The 17,750-nt window shown below is 43.9% G+C and overlaps 3 protein-coding genes across 3 annotated transcripts; 2 read left to right on the forward strand and 1 right to left on the reverse strand.

Moving 5' to 3' along the window:
- Positions 1 to 2,054: 2,054 nt before the first annotated feature.
- On the forward strand, positions 2,055 to 8,493 carry LOC119317946 (glucose-6-phosphate isomerase, cytosolic). The gene is made up of 24 exons (XM_037592457.1): positions 2,055 to 2,194; positions 2,328 to 2,406; positions 2,497 to 2,573; positions 2,671 to 2,752; positions 2,847 to 2,894; positions 3,155 to 3,310; positions 3,393 to 3,489; positions 3,592 to 3,634; positions 3,899 to 3,966; positions 4,069 to 4,153; positions 4,241 to 4,289; positions 4,486 to 4,558; positions 4,634 to 4,694; positions 5,750 to 5,816; positions 5,894 to 5,950; positions 6,048 to 6,101; positions 6,192 to 6,320; positions 6,614 to 6,677; positions 6,783 to 6,856; positions 6,940 to 6,993; positions 7,102 to 7,170; positions 7,667 to 7,756; positions 7,889 to 7,996; positions 8,212 to 8,493. Exons 2-24 carry the CDS (start codon positions 2,356 to 2,358, stop codon positions 8,257 to 8,259), a joined length of 1,704 nt encoding a protein of 567 aa, XP_037448354.1. The 5' UTR covers positions 2,055 to 2,194; positions 2,328 to 2,355; the 3' UTR covers positions 8,260 to 8,493.
- A 1,120-nt stretch (positions 8,494 to 9,613) lies between these two features.
- Positions 9,614 to 11,297, reverse strand: LOC119317964. Its single transcript, XM_037592475.1, has 3 exons — positions 10,984 to 11,297; positions 10,836 to 10,893; positions 9,614 to 9,992 (listed from the first exon to the last, which is right to left on the reverse strand). The coding sequence occupies exons 1-3, from the start codon at positions 11,259 to 11,261 to the stop codon at positions 9,933 to 9,935; spliced, it is 396 nt and encodes a 131-aa protein (XP_037448372.1). The 5' UTR covers positions 11,262 to 11,297; the 3' UTR covers positions 9,614 to 9,932.
- Positions 11,298 to 11,516: 219 nt separating this feature from the next.
- Positions 11,517 to 15,697, forward strand: LOC119317957 (protein gar2-like). Its single transcript, XM_037592463.1, has 5 exons — positions 11,517 to 12,232; positions 12,782 to 12,913; positions 13,398 to 13,560; positions 14,202 to 14,248; positions 14,330 to 15,697. The coding sequence occupies exons 1-5, from the start codon at positions 11,517 to 11,519 to the stop codon at positions 15,492 to 15,494; spliced, it is 2,223 nt and encodes a 740-aa protein (XP_037448360.1). The 3' UTR covers positions 15,495 to 15,697.
- Positions 15,698 to 17,750: the final 2,053 nt, after the last annotated feature.

Here is a 17,750-nt window from a genome sequence, read left to right on the forward strand (position 1 = left end):
ATATATGATCCACCGCCCAAGACAAGGTTAGCAAGTTTGTTGTTTATGATAAGTAATTGGCTGGTGTTGTTTATGATAAATAATTGGCTGGAACCAAAGTGCACTGGAGTACAAAGCCATGCAATTTTGGCGGCGAGTTTGTACCAACAAACCAAGAAGAAGCCATTCACTTTGTCATATTGTTGGTTGAAATTAAATGACAAAACAAAGTGGCAAATCATCGTTGAGGAGCTCCAAAATAGCACCAAAAAAGTTGAAGAAAAACGATGGCACTAGCTCCAATCAATCTATTGCATTCGATGACAGGGGCAGATGTACAATCCACCATGCCAAAGTGGGAATCAACAGTGATGGGAAACGAGAGGGAGAAGAAGAGGGTTGCACGTGATGGTGCAGCAAGCAAAATGTTCGCCACATGGACGGCATTTTTCTGCCAAGAAGGTGAAGAAGGAGGATAGGCACAAGTTCTTCATAGATGTGCAAGGAGAGATGATGGAGTTTGACCGAGAAAGTGTAAAATAGAAGTTGAACATTGGGAGGGAGAACATAGACTTGAAGAAACAAGAAACATATGCAAAATGGGAGTTCGGAAAGTAGGCGACATTGCAAGGATTGAGCTTAAGGGAGAGAAAGGCTTGCGAGAGAAATGGAGGAGCTAGGGATCATGTTGCAGGACACTAGCCTCTTGGATGATGAAGGCAACAAGTGGTTGATTGATCAACCTAAAGAAGAGGATCGGCGAGTGCAACAATGGAGGTGTTTGATTCATTCTTGTATCGCCTATCTATTTCTGTTGGCACGTTAATCAATTTTTGAATTATGGTTTATTTTGTTTTTGTCGAATTGAGGATGAATTTTTGATATATGGTGGACATGCATGTATTTGTACGAATATAAGAAGTGTGGTTGTCCGAAAGGACAAATGAAAAGCTGGCTGACGCCGTTTTGTGGGTTTATTTCGTCGCGTCCGAAGGCATTTAGGGGTCGAATTTGTTCGGTCATATTGAAGATGCTCTCATGACGCTTGAACAAGCCCTCAACGTGATTTTCAGTCTGACTCCTATGCTCCTAGCCCAGCCGCCTCCTTCCCAATTAGGGTTTCTTTGCCGCCGTTGGCCTGCCTCCTCATTTTTACATGTGTCTTTGAGATTTGCTAGGGTCTGTGTCCTGTACAGGAAAGCGAGACGGCAACGCTTCCCAGAAGATGTAATAAGGTTCTCCCCGCCTAGCCCACATTCTGATGGTGCGTCTAGCATCGCCGGTGGTCGTGTCGAGGTGTGTCTCCGGCAGATCTGTCCTCGATGGATTTTGGTCGGATCTGTTCGTCGGTCGTCTACGTTCGTGTGTCTTCGGTTTGAGCCTTCCGATCTACGCTACTCTTCATCGACGACGATTTGCCGTTCTGATGCGCCGGTCATACGAGCCTTTAGCACGACGACTTCCCGACTGTTTACTACTCCCTCCGTCCGGAAAAGTTTGCCCCTCAAATTGATGTATCTAGCACGAATTTAGTGCTAGATACATCCATTTAAGGAACAAGCATTGGACAAGTTTTTTCGGACGGAGGGAGTATAACAGGTTTTGCCCGGCTCCTGGAGGGAGGAGTGATGTCGATGGGGCGCCTACGGCTCGCTTCATGCTTGCCGCAGTCGCTGGGTGGTCTACGGATCTGGATGTAGTTTTTATTATTTATGGTGTTCCTTGCACCCACGTGATTGAAGATAGATTTTTTTTTAAAAGAGAAAAGAAGGCGTCAACGGTGACACGCCCAAAAAACATCCACACGTGACGTGTCCGCAGAAAGCCGACGACGCGACGCAGCCGGTACATTGGTTTGGTTTGGTTTCCTCCTCTTTTTCCTGTTTCTTTTCTCCCAAGACGAGAAAGTAGCAGCCTCTCTTCTCTTGGTGTCCGTATCGATTTTTAAACCTTTCTTTTTTCAAGGACTGTTGGCCAGCCGTTCTCTGGCAGGCGGGCCCCGCAAATACGGCGCGGACACGACCCCACGCCCACGCCCACGCCCACGCCCACGCCTGTTATATTATTACACACCCTCCTCCTCCTCCGCCTCTCTCTCTCTCTCCGCTTCTATTCTCTTCCTGCCAGGCTCCGTCCGTCCGCCACCGATCCGTCATCCCCTCTGCGCCCCCTTCTCCGGCAGCCGCCGCCCGCCCGCCGTCGACATCCCCCAGGGGTACGTACCTACCGCGATCTGGATCAATTGCTCCTCTTTTGTTTCTTCCTCTCCAATCCAATCCCATCCATCCAATTTCTTTTCTTTTTTGTTGGGACTAAACTGAGCTTATCCTCCGCCTCAATTCCGCCAGGTCCGCCCGGCCCTCCGCCGCATCGGCCATGGCGTCGCCGGCGCTCATCTCCGACACCGACCAGTGGAAGGCCCTCCAGGTGCGTCTCCCTTCCGCCCCTCACCCGCGGCTTTCGATTCGATTCGATTGGCAGCCTCTCACCGTGTGTGCGTGTGTTTCCTGACCGCAGGCGCACGTCGGCGCGATCCACAAGACGCACCTGCGCGACCTCATGACGGACGCCGATCGATGCAAGGCAATGACAGCGTAAGGCCCCTCCCTCCCCCCTTCGTTTGTTTCACAATCTTCTTGCGCCATCTCTTCCGCGTGGCTCATGTGCCGATGGCTCGATTGGATTTGGTAGCGAATTCGAGGGCGTCTTCCTGGACTACTCGAGGCAGCAGGCCACCACGGAGACCGTCGACAAGCTCTTCAAGCTGGCAGAGGTCAACACTTGTTCGATTAAATTCTTTTTTTCGTCTGTGTCTTTGTAAGCGGCGAGAGTAATTTTTGGATGTACTGGATTTACTATTATTGCAGGCTGCAAAGCTCAAGGAGAAGATTGACAAGATGTTTAAAGGCGAAAAGGTCGGTGTCGCCCTCTGTAACCCTTCTTCAGTTTTATATCACAATCACATGTGCTTATTCGGCATCTGCTTAGTTATCTGTAGATGTCAATTCAGACAAATAATAATTCTGGGGAAAACAATTAGAGGTCATGACCACTTTTGTATTTAAATCTGTCCAGTACATACATGACATATCATTTGGAATTCTCTCTCTTAAAAAAAATCATTTGGAACGGATGGGATACATGTCTCAGTTGACTTGAATGATTTGTCTTTCAGATAAATACCACGGAGAACAGATCAGTGCTCCATGTGGCTTTGAGAGCTCCAAGAGATGCAGTCATAAACAGTGACGGTGTGAACGTGGTCCCCGAAGTTTGGGCTGTTAAGGATAAAATCAAGCAGTTTTCAGAGACTTTCAGGAGTGGCTCATGGGTAAATCTTGAAACAAATTTCTTAACTTTGCAAATGTAGCAGAAACAGTAAAGATTAATAATCGCTTCTTCTTGGAATGCAGGTTGGGGCAACCGGGAAACCGTTGACAAATGTTGTCTCAGTTGGAATTGGTGGCAGCTTCCTTGGACCTCTGTTTGTGCATACGGCTCTCCAGACTGGTAAACAATCATGTTATCCACTCCTTTAGGTGTTCTATAAATTGAAGATTATTTACTGCCAGATTTGATCTGATATGCCATGAAATTGTTACTAATTTTCAGACCCAGAAGCAGCAGAATCTGCCAAAGGCCGACAACTGAGATTGTAAGTGTGTACTTGGGCATCTCTCTGTTTTTCTTTTGCTGGGGCCTGTCATAATTGTTATGCTGACACTTCCTATAGATCTAAAAAAAAATATTAAATGTGATCGAGCGGCTATGTTTTTGACTTTCTGTACCATTCATGAATCTTTCTAGTTGTGCCTTCTTGAATATATTGTGATTGAGTGGCTATATTTTTCACTTCTCATTCATGCAACCAGTGTGCTTTTCATCTAATAATATGTGCTCAATTGTGGTTATGCTGCAGTCTTGCAAATGTTGATCCGGTTGATGTTGCACGGAGCATCAAAGATTTAGACCCTGCAACCACTCTTGGTAATCATCATGTTTCACTAGTATTAACTCAGCGCAGATACTCTCTCTGTTTCTACAAATATCATCAGAAGTTCTGATCGTTCTCGTCAAACAAATGTGCAGTTGTGGTTGTCTCAAAGACCTTCACGACAGCTGAAACAATGTTAAATGCTCGAACTATCAAGGAGTGGATTGTCTCTTCTCTTGGGTTAGTCTGTTTATAATACCTTAAACATCTTATGCCCTGCTGTGAACCCTCATTGTTCAGTGATTGATGTGAAATTTGTTAATTCAGACCTCAGGCTGTTTCCAAACACATGATTGCTGTCAGTACTAATCTTAAGGTACTTTTCGACCTTTCAGTTTTCCAGCCAATTTTCACATGATCATATTTAGTTTTCACATATTCGTTGTGTTTTCCATGTTTAAGTGTAACATCTTTGTCTATGTTGTTAGAGCATTCCCCATGCCATATTCTTCGTCAAGAACGCTGATCCTAATGTGATAAATTCTTAACTGTACCTTTTTCTGTTAAAAAAGCTTGTCAAGGAGTTCGGAATTGACCCTAACAACGCCTTTGCATTCTGGGACTGGGTTGGCGGCCGCTATAGTGGTGAGAACTGTTCTTTTCATTAAAGTTACTAATATATCTTATGTTCTGCATCATAACTTTAGTCGAATATTGCAGTTTGCAGTGCTGTCGGTGTTCTGCCCTTATCTCTTCAGTATGGATTTCCAATTGTTCAGAAGTATGTTATCTTAACCTATATTTGCACCCTGAAGTGAAATTCATGTTTTGGTAGTCAGGATAGAAATATAAAGGACAGTAGTTGTTTCAATTTTAAAACATCGGTTCGTTTCCATGACTGTCAAACGAGTTTGTGCCTTAGTGGATGGGGAATCATGGCAGTAACCAATTCTAAGAAAAGTAACCTCAGAGATGCCCATCTCACTTGTCTGGTCAACAAGTGAGTACCATGACCCATTGGCCTGGTGTCATTGCCTAAATTCTATCAAGCTGTTCTTACTTAAGATAAATTCCAAATCTTCAATGCTCTTCGCCTCATTAGAAAATAAGAAGTTTCCCTTAAGAATTATCTCTGCTTAAATTAGGATGATCTTTTGCTGTTTCAGACTAGAGCAAGTACTTCACATATGCATAATCATTCATGACAGCTGTCACAGTGTTAGGGGTGCTTTACAATAAGGATACTACACATCTGTGTTCATCGCCATTGACCAATCCTTGTGGGTATAAAAAAGATACGGAGATATTTCTGATGAGAAAAAAAAAAGAACTGGACCTGATACTTTTTCCGGCAACATTTATCAAGACAGCTGCACTATTCTTTCATAGTATTATGGAAAAAAAATTAAGACGTGATATTTTTGTGTTAATCACAAGTAGAAATCGAAAGATAGGATAAGTTAATTCTGCTGGAACACTATGAGCATCTACTGCTTGGAGGATCTTGAATAGTTTAGTACTCAAGCATCCAAAGTAAACAAATGTTAGATGATTTTAACTCTGGGACAACTTATCCAGGTAACATAAAGCCATAACCCACACTTAACTAGAAAGGTCAAACTCCTGCCCTCGTCATTTCAAGGTTAGACTTGGTGGGTTTTAGGATCAAGTTCCTCGAAGCCCCAAACAGGGTTTAAGTAAAAAAAAAGATATGCATTTAACATTTTTACCATCAAAATGTGAATGACAAAGCCAATGCCAAAGTCTGGAAATTTTCATTCGCATTGTAAACAGAGATGATAATTGATCCTGCTCTGGTTTCTTTTCTTTTTGAAGATTTCTGGAGGGTGCTTCCAGCATTGACAACCACTTCCACACATCTTCATTTGAGAAAAATATACCTGTAAGTGAGTTGTTTATAGGGATCAGTGATGTCAACCATTAAGCATTTTTGTAACAGGGTCTTCCATTTCTGTGTAGGTACTCCTTGGTTTGTTGAGTGTGTGGAATGTTTCATTTCTTGGATATCCGGCTAGGGTGAGCTACTCAGTCCCATTGTCTTGTTATTTCCTATTACAATCTATACCTAATTCTCCATCTAAGTACTTCAATTTTCTCTAATTATTATTTCTAGGCAATATTGCCATACTCTCAAGCACTTGAGAAACTAGCACCACATATTCAGCAGGTAACATTACTAGCTTTGCTTTTAACAGCTGACATCTTGGAGATTCTCTTTTGTTCTTAATTTTAACATATGCATATTTATGTTGTAAAGCTTAGCATGGAGAGTAATGGAAAGGGTGTCTCCATTGATGGTGTTCGACTTCCATATGAGGCTGGTGAAATTGATTTTGGTGAACCTGGAACAAACGGGCAACACAGCTTCTATCAATTAATCCATCAGGTAAATATACTAGTTTCACATTCGCTAGTAATGTTGCCAACTGCTGTAGTGGTCTGCGATTTATGTTACCTTAATTACTTCAACTGTTAAAGTATCAAATTTGATAATGCCATATGGATTAGGATTTCATATGCTCACAGTTACCTTAATGATTTATGTATGTTACATTTTGGCACCTCTTACATATGTCTCTTGTCTACTTGATTACTTTCATGTGTTATAAGTTCTACTAGCAACAATATATTTCAATGGATATGCACCTTTGTTGATAATGGTTGTACCTACACTTCCAGGGAAGAGTTATTCCTTGTGATTTTATTGGTGTCATAAAAAGCCAGCAGCCTGTTTACTTGAAAGGTATGCCATTGAAACATCTCTTTTGGAATTGAAAAGATGCAGCATGTTAGGCTTGTGGTTCTTCAAAATGCCCTTTCAAACAGTTCTATGGTGCATTTTTATCAGGGGAAACGGTTAGCAATCATGATGAGTTGATGTCCAATTTCTTTGCTCAGCCTGACGCACTTGCTTATGGAAAGGTAAATAGCTCAACAGCATTTTGGAGAACATGCTTTTTATGAACTGTTTTGGTTTCTTATTAGAGTTGACTTCATCTTTTCAGACTCCTGAACAATTACGCAGCGAGAAAGTTCCCGAAAATCTTATCTCTCACAAGGTGATGATTATTCACTTATCTCTAACATGGTTATTCCAATGCATCAAGCTTGTCGCCATAATGTTGCCTTTCTGACGGAGCATTCTTTTGTCGTTTTGGTGTCTTCAGACTTTTCAGGGCAACCGGCCATCACTGAGTTTCTTGCTGTCTTCATTATCTGCCTATGAGATTGGACAGGTATGCAGATAATATTCTCTGTACTCATCTGAAGTTGCAAGCTGTTCAAACCTGAATTCAGTATAGTACATCCTCTTCTTTTTCAGTGGCAAGATTCTGATTATGTTGTATGAATCATGCATCATTTAAAAATAATAACATAAGATTAGGATTTTGCTGTTCACAATGGGTTCTAATCATGGTTGTGTTGATTGGTCTCTTTCCCTGATTAAATATTAGAACTTAAGAAAGCAAACTTAAGATGACCTGGTATCTGTTGGGCAGATTCTGCTGGTGGAAGCTGCACATGTTTTCCACCACAAACTTTGCGCTGCCCCCTCATTTTTGTTCCACCTTCATGAAGCCTATGTCATAGATTATTTCATAAGATTTGGATTAGCAATCCTGTCACTATGCACTCTCTTCTTCTATTTGCCCTTTCCAAGATTGCACTGTGCTGTCAAAATCCTCTTGTCACTGTTTTTATAAATGTACTAATACAGTTTGTACCTTTCAGCTTTTATCCATCTATGAGCACCGGATCGCAGTTCAGGGTTTCATATGGGGAATCAACTCGTTTGACCAGTGGGGAGTGGAGCTGGGCAAGGTCTGTGCATGATATATTCACTTCCTCCAATATTTCCATTTTTCATTCAGTAGCATAGTCTTTGTGCTCCATTTGGCTCGTCGCTTAACTTCATCTAAACCTGTGATCTATCTATGGAACTTGTTGTTTCAGTCACTGGCTTCTACAGTGAGGAAACAGTTGCATGCATCACGCATGGAAGGAAAGCCCGTCGAGGGCTTCAACCCCAGCAGCGCAAGTTTGCTCACACGGTTTCTTGCGGTATGCCCTTTTGCTTGTTCTGCCATGTTATGTCATCTATTACCAACGTCCCAAATTAGTTGTCTTAGATTTGTCAGATACAGATGTACCTAACACTAAAACGTGTCTAGATACATTCGTATCTAGGCAAATCCCGATAAGACCATGAAATGCTCTTCGATCACTCTGGGAATTAATTGTTCTTACACCGGAGTTCATTATTTTTGTTTTTGTAGGTTAAACCATCAACCCCATATGACACAACAGTGCTTCCAAAAGTGTAAGCCGAGGGAGGTTTAGTAGTCCTAAAAAAAGAAGTGTAACCTGAGGTTGAGACTGATAATCGACAAGCTAGGTTGAGCTTGTGGCATAACAAGTTTTCTTCCTTCTTTCTTGCGACTTGTTACAACCAGTCTGGTTGTACTGTAATTTTGAAGTTCCTCTTGCTTCAGCTTGGAGAAAGACAAGTAAACTATGACGAAATAATGAAATAAATATATTGACTCGTGACACCAAAAGTGGGAAGCATTGAGTATGAATGGTTTTCTTTTCTCTATATATCTTTTAATGCCGTTACGGTCATGCGATCAACATACGATGTTGAGGGCCGTGGCATCCGCCTGTGCTGTTGCGCTTCTTGCATAGCAATGTTGCATAATTTTCCCTTCTTTCTTGTACGGCTTGCAAGCGATCTTTATAGTTGTGTAAATGTAAACGTGGATGTTTTTGCATGCTTGACGCCCATACATAACGGGACTTGGTCTGCAGCAAAGAATTGAATCAGACACTTTTCCTAGATCCGCCGCATTATTTGGCGAGGTGCGGTCACATCAAACTGAACAACGTTTACAGTTATGATGATGTCGAGGCACATTTTTCTCCCACCTCTGCGGAAGGCTTAAGCGTAGGGTTATCCACGGAAATGTGGAAGCGCATCACAGCAGCCCCAACAGATCCATAGGAGCAAGTCTTTTTATGCACGGTTAGCTTGGACAAGATGGCGAGTAACGCCTTATATTTGATCTATAGTGTTGTGCTGTTATTTGTTGTTAAGCTCTCACCACTCTTGAGAAAAGATGACCACAGACAATATGATGCATGCAATCAAACATGGTGCGATAGCATCTCGAGCACTAGATGCCATGCAATGCAAACGCGGGTAGCCTAGCCAAGAGGGGCCTGGCTCGCAACTTGATGTGTGCAACCATGGTGGACGACTGGATTCCTGCCACACAACTCAAATGTGTGTGTATATGACACATACCCATGCTATGTCTATTATTAGCAGCTGCAACATAAAAAACCTTTCGGAGATACTTTGAGATAATGTGATTGATATCGTCCAATGACCAAATTACCTTAACCAAGAAGTCATATTCTTGTGTGCAATAATAGTTTTAAATATGCCCTATACATCACTCTATTCTATGGTGTCTAGATATACTGGCACATTTCCTCCCAGATATCAAAAGAAAAAGAAAAAAAATGTTGCTTATAGTCCAGTTCTCCTATTATTCTGACCTTTTTCTGCCACAACTAAACACACAGAAAGAAACCCTGCAGTGCCAATGATATACTATGAGAATAACTAACAAACACACACTCATAATTTTGATTTGTTTCAGCAAACAAGTTGGGTTCAATGCAGGTTGGGCCAGGCTAGAATCCTGATTATATGACCGATGTGACAAAAAAAATTGCATTACAAAGTGTGGCAGGCGGCAGCAGAGCTGGAAAAACCAGTAAATGTGAAAAAGACCGCAAACCAATCACCCTATGAACCTGCTACATTACACCCTTCGACCTTATTCAGGAAGAGCAGCATAGTTAATCAACATCTTGGACTCATTAAACAAAAAAGGGACTAGTTTCATTGTGCGCAGAATATGCTTATATTATGAGTTCCTTCCCGATTGCCACAACAAACGGCAGAGTCACCAGCAGGACAGTCCCCTAATTAAGTAGCCTTTGCTGCCGCGGCCTCCTCCTCTTTCATCTTCTTATCCCATCTACGTTTCTGAAGAAAGAAACACAGACAAATCAGGATTAATCATCACCACAGTGATCACAACCATTTAGCCTTGAAGCATACTCTTGACTAAGCAACGCTTGAGTAAGAACTCAAGTAAACTGGCAGCATAGCTTTTGAGAAAAAAAACACATATTTTCACAAACCGAGCCATTACTAATTTATCATATCCATGTTTGATGAAGAAACGAACTAGAAGTAGCAACTATCCAGGAATTTAATTATCAGCACAGATATTTATTTCCAGCGCTCCATCACCATCCTAGCAGCCTAACCAGAATAGGTTGCGCTCATCTTACAAGCAAGCTTATTGGGCTTTCCATATCGTTGCACAAAACCTACAGCGCAAACTCTTGTGAAGTCACAAGACCAGGAAGCAACCTCTTTATAGAGATGTCCGTAATGATGAATTAGTCTGTTTTGAATGGTATGCCAGCGACCGAAGGCTTGCACCCAAGAGGCCTTATACTGCAGCCTACGTATCTAATGCCGAGATAGGATGCAATCGGGGCTTAGATTGTCCATGAGTAGGTTCCTAGATACTATATCATTGCACTGGTTGGTTTGAAATCCCTTGTGCCTAACCTCTTGTCACTCATCTATGCAAGGAAGGTCCGCTGCAGTGCACATGACTCCAGATATGGCTCTGCTTAGAGGTGATTAAGCATTGATAACAAAAACGCCGATAATTTTCGATATACAGACCTACTCCGAGCCATAAACAGCACACCCAAGCTACTGATTTCGACGATTAGAAGAACACTGCAATGTGTGGGGCACTGGATGGCAAATGGGAACAGCAGGAAGCACAAGAGGAAGGATGAGGCGAACCTTGTAGTCGAGGAGCATCTGGGGCATCTTCTTCATCAGCTCAACGGTGTTGGCACGCCTGCGGAAACAAACCAAATCAGTCAGGCATCGATCGAGGAGAGCAGAGCAGATGGCGGGGAGGGAAATGGGGGGCGGGGCTTCTCATTACTTCTCGGCGGCGATGCGGTCGACCTTGTGGCCCTTGCGCTTGGTGCGCATCTCGCCGCGGGGCGGGTCGTAGGCCCAGTCCTCGCCGGCGAGGAGCACCTCCTTGCGGAGCCGCGCGCGCTGCCGCCCGCTGATCCCCAGCGGCTTCCACGCCCCGAGCTCCCAGTACCCCCACACCCCCTTGCTCAGCTCCCCCTTGTACTTGGCCAGCTTCTCCTTCCACGGGTACCCCTCCGCCCACCTCGCCGCCGTCGCCGCCGCCATCTTCCCCCCCGTCATCCTCCTGATCGCTCTGCTGCTCTGCTCTGCTCCACGTCGGCGGCGGCGGCTTCCCTAAGCTGCTAGGGTAAGAGAAGAGAAGAGATCAATCTCCCGTCGGGCCGGGCCGTCCCCTGATGGGCCGAACCGCGCGTTCGATGGAAGGCCCGTATCAGCCCGGCCCAGTATAAACCTTGCCGTCTCGTCTCGCCCTCTCTTCCTCTCCCCACTCTTTCTTTCTCAACGAAAAACCTCGCCGCCGCCGCCGCCGCCGCCATGGTGCTCGCCCGCAAGAAGCTGAAGCAGAAGCTCCACACCCTTCTCCCCGGCGGGGGCGCCGAGGGGGAGGCTGCCGCGGAGGCGAGGAAGATAAAGGTGCGGCTGGTGGCCTCCAAGCGGCCCCGGCCCAAGCGCCCGGGGCCTCGCCCTCCCCGGACCAAGAGTGCCAAGAACAAGAAGGCGTCTCCGGAGAAATCACCCGCTCCGGCGGTGGACGCGGCGGACCGGGAGAAGAAGTCGGAGGAGGGCCTGGAGGAGCCGCAGCCGGCGGTGGACGTTGCGGCCCTGGAGGAGCCGGCCGTGGGGGGCGAGGCGGACCCTGTGTCGAAGGCGGAGCTGGAGCGACGGAGGAAGGAGAGGAGGAAGGAGGAGAAGGAGAAGAGGAAGAAGAAGAAGGAGAAGATGCGGGCGAGGAAGTTGGCGGAGGCGGCCGCGGCCGCGAAGAAGAAGTCCGACGGAGAGCCGGGAGAGCTGGACCCGGAAGCGGACGGTGCTGACGACCTGGATGAGCTGGTGGTGGTGGACGAGGCGGCCCTGGCGCAGAAGGCGGAGGTGGAGCGGCGGAGGGAGGAGAGGAGGAAGGAGAAGAAGGAGAAGAGGAGGGTCAGGAGGATGATGGAGGCGGAGGCGGCGGCGAACAAGAAGTCCGACGATGAGGCGGAGAAGCAGGACGTGGAAGCGTCCGGCGCTGCTATGGCCGTGCCAGACGATAGGTGAGTTAACGCTCCCAATGGTTGGTGCTTTTGTGTTAGAATACCTCATTTGTTGTTAGGTTCATGCCATGTAAGTAGGTAATGTGTTGATCTCTATATATGTTAAGATGCTGTTGCTGCAAAGGGAAAATCGGAGATAGTTGCATATCACGTTGGTAGAGGTGAGCTCAGAGGAGCTGCATAGTCATATAGGCGATGGATCATTGTAATTGCTCTAGTGAGGCTTGGATTGTTTAGTTTTATCATTCAGAAGCAGTCATAACATTGTAAATGTCTTCATCCATCTAGTTTGGTAGCTTTATCATGTTGGTAGAGCTGTAGCACGTAAGCAACTATCTGGTTATCTAGTTTGGTTTTGATACGAGAAAAACACCTTTTGCTTGCCTTCCATGCTGGAAGGTAACACTTCATTTTGTAAAGTGACACTTTAATTGCTTTCTAGGGTTGTTTTTTGGCATGCTGAATCTCAATGAGGTGTAAGACTGGTGTTTACCTGTTCTGGTCCTTGTATTAACATTCCTTATGTCATGTTTTTTGTACTTGTTTCAGTGAACACAATCTAGACGCCACAAAGGTGGAAGGAGAGGCGAAGGAAATTAAGTCAGAAGAGGTGAAGAAAATTAAGTCAGAAGAGGTTGGCCAGGCAGGTGTATCAGACAACCCAATTGTGTCGCAAGATAGGTGAGCTAAAGCTGTAATGGATAGATGTTCTGGTTCTTGAGTACCCTCTTTCTCGTTACATAGGTACGAGGACTGAAGATATTACAGAATAGAGGCATTAAGACAAGACACTGGTTCTGCAAATAATTAGAGGGATTAAATAACATAGTGAGTTAGTCACTTAGAATAGTATAGCAGGATGGGCTTTTTTTTTTGCAAATTTAGGAGTTGCTTTGTCTTGGATTGTCTACCTTTGCTGTTGACTCAAATGGTGCAGTAACTCTACAGTACATCAGAAATTGTTTGCTCATCAGACTTTGTTGTGCGCTTTTTTCTTCCACGAAAAAACTCTTCGGTCTGGAAGTTCTTTTGTGAAATGATATGGCAGTTTTATTGCTTTCTGGTTGTATGTTTATTGAATTGGTAACGAGTGTGGTAGACAGGGTGGAGATCAGGTTCTTATAGGATGTTGGCAGCTGTTTAATAATTTGCTTCCTCGTTTCAGTGAGCAAAGCATAAAGAAGGTGTACGTTGGTGGCATCCCGTACTATTCATCTGAGGATGACATTAGAAGTTTCTTTGAAGGATGTGGCAGTATCACTGCGCTGGACTGCATGACTTTTCCTGACACCGGGAAGTTCAGGGGTATTGCCATTCTCACATTCAAGGTCAGCTTTGAAACATAGTATCCTTTGTTTTAGTGTTGCATTCATGTTCATGCAGGCATGTTTAATTTACAAGTATATCGAACAACCTAAGACATCTTCTTAGTGTACTGAATGTTTAAGGTGTGATGACACTGGTGTTTTCATTCAACTAACTGTGTTTGTATGGCAGTCTGACTTGTTTCACTGTGCTGGTGTAGAAATTGTTGGTTTTATTTCCAAACCTCTAGGGCATTCATCTTTAAGGTCTTTTGGTGGTAAGCTGTGGTGTACCCTTGCGTCTTATGTTACTACAACGTTTCAGCAGAACTCTCATCGACCATTTAATTTTTTGTAATCCATTGGAGTTGGCTCGATACCAACATAAGATGCTCTTAATCTGCTTGGTAGAGCACATGACTCATCAGCAGTGTGTTTCAGTCATTATCATTGTTTGGAGGATGTGCCTGTAGCTTGAACCTTGTGGTACAACTTTTGAACAGCGCTCTTATCTACATTTTTTTACTTTCATTTTAGTCCATCGGAGTCAGCTTGTACCACCACAAGATGCTCTTAATCTGTTATCACGAATTCACATGACTCATCAGCAGCATGCTTTTAGAGTTGTTTGGAAGTTGAAACCTGACAAGAGTTTTCTTGTGCAGACTGATGCCGCTGCAAAAAGGGCATTGGCTCTTGATGGTGCAGATATGTAAGCACATCTCCTTAATGTTACCCTTGTTTGTTTCAGTTGTGATTTGTAAGTGACAGCATTCTTGTTAAACAATCACAGGGGAGGATTCCTTTTGAAAGTCCAGCCTTACAAGGCTAACCGCGAGAAGGTCAAATCTAACCATGAGAAGGAAGATTTTGCACCAAAGATGATAGAGGGATACAATAGGACATATGTTGGAAACCTAGCTTGGGACGTAACAGAGGATGATCTGAGGAAGTTCTTTTCTGATTGCAAGATCTCATCCATCCGTTTTGGGACAGACAAGGAGACAGGTGACTTCAAAGGCTTCGCGCATGTTGATTTTTCTGATAGCACATCTCTTGCTATTGCTCTGAAGCTTGACCAGAACGTGATTAAGGGGCGACCAGCCAGAATCAGATGCGCCGTTCCCAAGAAAGAAAACCAGAAACCAGATGACAATGCAACTTCAGACTCATCAAAGAACAGCATCCGAACATGTTATGAATGTGGCACTCCTGGCCATCTTTCTTTTGCTTGCCCTAATAAGAAGGTTTCTGAAGTCATATCCAGTGAAAATAAGGATAATACTGATTCAGCTGAAGCATTGTCAATGAAGAGGCGCACATGCTATGAATGTGGTGTTCCTGGCCATATATCGTCAGCTTGCCGGAACAAAAAGGCTTCTGAAGTCATAGCTGATGAAACTAAGGCCAATATTGACTCGGCCACAACAGCATCGAAGAAGAGACGGACATGCTATGAATGTGGCATTCCTGGTCATCTGTCATCTGCTTGCCCAAATAAAAGTGCTCCTGAAGTCATAGCTGATGAAAATAAGGCCAATACTGACTCTGCCACAACAGCGTCGAAGAAGAGACGGACATGCTATGAATGTGGCATTCCTGGTCATCTATCATCTGCTTGCCCAAATAAAAGTGCTCCTGAAGTCATAGCTGATGCAAACAAGGCCAATACTGAATCTGCCTCAACAGCGTCGAAGAAGAGACGGACATGCTATGAATGTGGCATCTCCGGTCATCTCTCGTCAGCCTGCCCCAACAAAAAGGCCACTGAGATTAATTCTGAGGAAGCAGCTAAACCTGTTGGTGGCTCAAGTACGGAACCTTCAGCCGTTTCTGGTGAAAATAAACCTAGTGACGACACAAGCTCTGCGCCTCCAAAGAAAAAGAAGAGAAGGACGTGCTATGAATGCGGTATAGCTGGTCATCTCTCCTCAGAATGCCCCAACAAGGCCAAATGATCATGGTGGACCGGTTGCTTTTTGATAGGTGGTGCCCTTCGTTTGAGCCGCACGAAGAATTTTCTCCTGTAAAGGAGAGGAAATGGTTCCTCACTAGGATGATCATGAGACGATTTACAGAGCAATCTTGTATGGCAGTATACACATGCTGTATCTTTCATTTAACCTTGTCAATTTATGAATGCTTCATTTTTTTGTGTGATTTTTTTTTTGCCTGTGTTATGAAGCAGTTATATCCGATTATTACTCAAAAATGTAGATGCTGACGTGTGAATTGCTTGCTTCATTAACTCAAATGGAGAACCAAACAAAAATATAAGAACGTGAGATCTTACAAAGCATTAGGATGTCAACATAAATGTGCTTACTACTACTAGATGCTGGCTGAATCAATCACTACTGGCCACTTCCTTTGTATGTGTGTGATGACATGTATGGATATCTAGGTGCATTGCACTAACTATGCCTGATACTCCCAACTTGATGCAGTGCTGTCTGCATCACACCGGTGGCGACCTACATGGCGAGGGCGACAAGAACCCTAGAAAAATCCAGGCAGAAGCAAAGTGCTCTCTCTCCCTCTCCCAGGCAGGGAGGTTCTAACAGTGTGAGTTCCAGCCCCGAACGCAGCAACCCGCTGCTGCTCTTTTCTCTGAAAGTGACTTAACTCTTTCTCAAAAAGCAAGTTTTCCTTCGCCCAGTTTGTCACTCATGAGAGCAACGGGTTGTTCATGACGATGATTTGTGTTTGTCAACTTTCAATTGCCTTCTTTATTCATTGGTAGAACAAAGAAAAATAACCACTTTCCATTATTTTCTTTGGTAGGTGGTTTCGGTTAACCTATGAGGCTTTTGGTGCCTCGCAAATAGCGCACATAACCCCACTATGTTGCAATGAGGTAAGATGTATCCTAATCCTATCAAGAGAAAGGATCATTATCCTTCCCTTGTAAGGATCATATTTGGTGCATCGGGCGCCCTGTGGTGCACCTGACCTTGGTTGCCTTATTTAGAATTGTTCAAAAATTCTTAAAATTTTGCGGGTGTAGAAAAGGAATATTTCTACCGCGTTACAAGATTTCAAATCTCAACTCAAAACATAGCTCGAGAAACAAAACAAAAAGGCAAACCTCGTGTGAATAGCTAATCCAAATCGGGCAATGAATGTGTCATGTTTTCCTTGTTAGCACTGGATGTGTGACTTTGAATTTATTTTGGAAATTCCGAACACTACTTGATAGGAGATCAGATGCACTGGATGCACCAAACACACCCCAAAAAAGATATTTGGAATTGAACTCTGAGCAGTACAACAAAAAAATAAATCCATATTTTGAGTTTAAGTTTGATTGCTGGAACTGTCCGGTAAAAAAAAAAACTAGTTACCGCCCATATTTAACAGGTATTTTCTGGTATCCGGTTTTGGAATCCTTTGCTTACGACTGATTCTACTAAAAAAGTCACGCATCTTTGTTATCCTGTGTGCTGTGCTAATCAGATATTTCTCTTTCAACGGATAAATACAATTGCACTGATGCTTAGTTGCATCACAGCACTACTAGCTCCAACTATACAATTCACAGTTGCTTTTGAACTCCACCTTGTTTTTTTTTGTTTTTTTTTGTAGTTGGTGCAGATTAGAGCTGCACCACATAATTGAAGTGGATAGAACGTGCCAACCTAACTGAATCAACAGAACAGTATCTTAGGGTTCTGAACAGGGCACTACTGCCTAGCCTATAGCAGGTCAATCGTTTTCTGATTTGCCAGTCCAGTTCAATTTTTCAACATTTGGAGAAAATCAATGAAAACTATAGCTGTCCCGATTATTTTTCTCGCATTTCTTCATAAAATTAGGATGCTGCCTCTTAAGTAGCAAGGGGTTGCAATTTGTGGTGCTAATTCTGCCCCCCTGAATCACTAAGGAATATACTGCCCCTTCGCGACCCCAAACCGCAATCTCAAGCGGTGACGCACGCCTAATATCATATTGTGTGGTAGCTTAGCTAACCTTTTGAATGAGTCAGCAGTATCTAAAGTAGTGTTCCTTCACTGAAGATTCTTATGCATTCAGTGGTCAGCACACTGCTTATTCAGAAAGTAGGTGCAGAAAACTGGAACCGCTCGACGCCTCAATCTCTCTCACCAGCCTTTTAAGTTCTTTTTTCCTTCAGAAATGATGGTTGACATTGTTTCTCCAATTTATATTCTATTGGTATATGTTGTGCTCAGCATGTTTCATGAAGCGGTTTTTTT

Source organism: Triticum dicoccoides, chromosome 1B, assembly GCF_002162155.2.
Source record: "Triticum dicoccoides isolate Atlit2015 ecotype Zavitan chromosome 1B, WEW_v2.0, whole genome shotgun sequence".
NCBI classification, from domain to species: Eukaryota; Viridiplantae; Streptophyta; class Magnoliopsida; order Poales; family Poaceae; genus Triticum; species Triticum dicoccoides.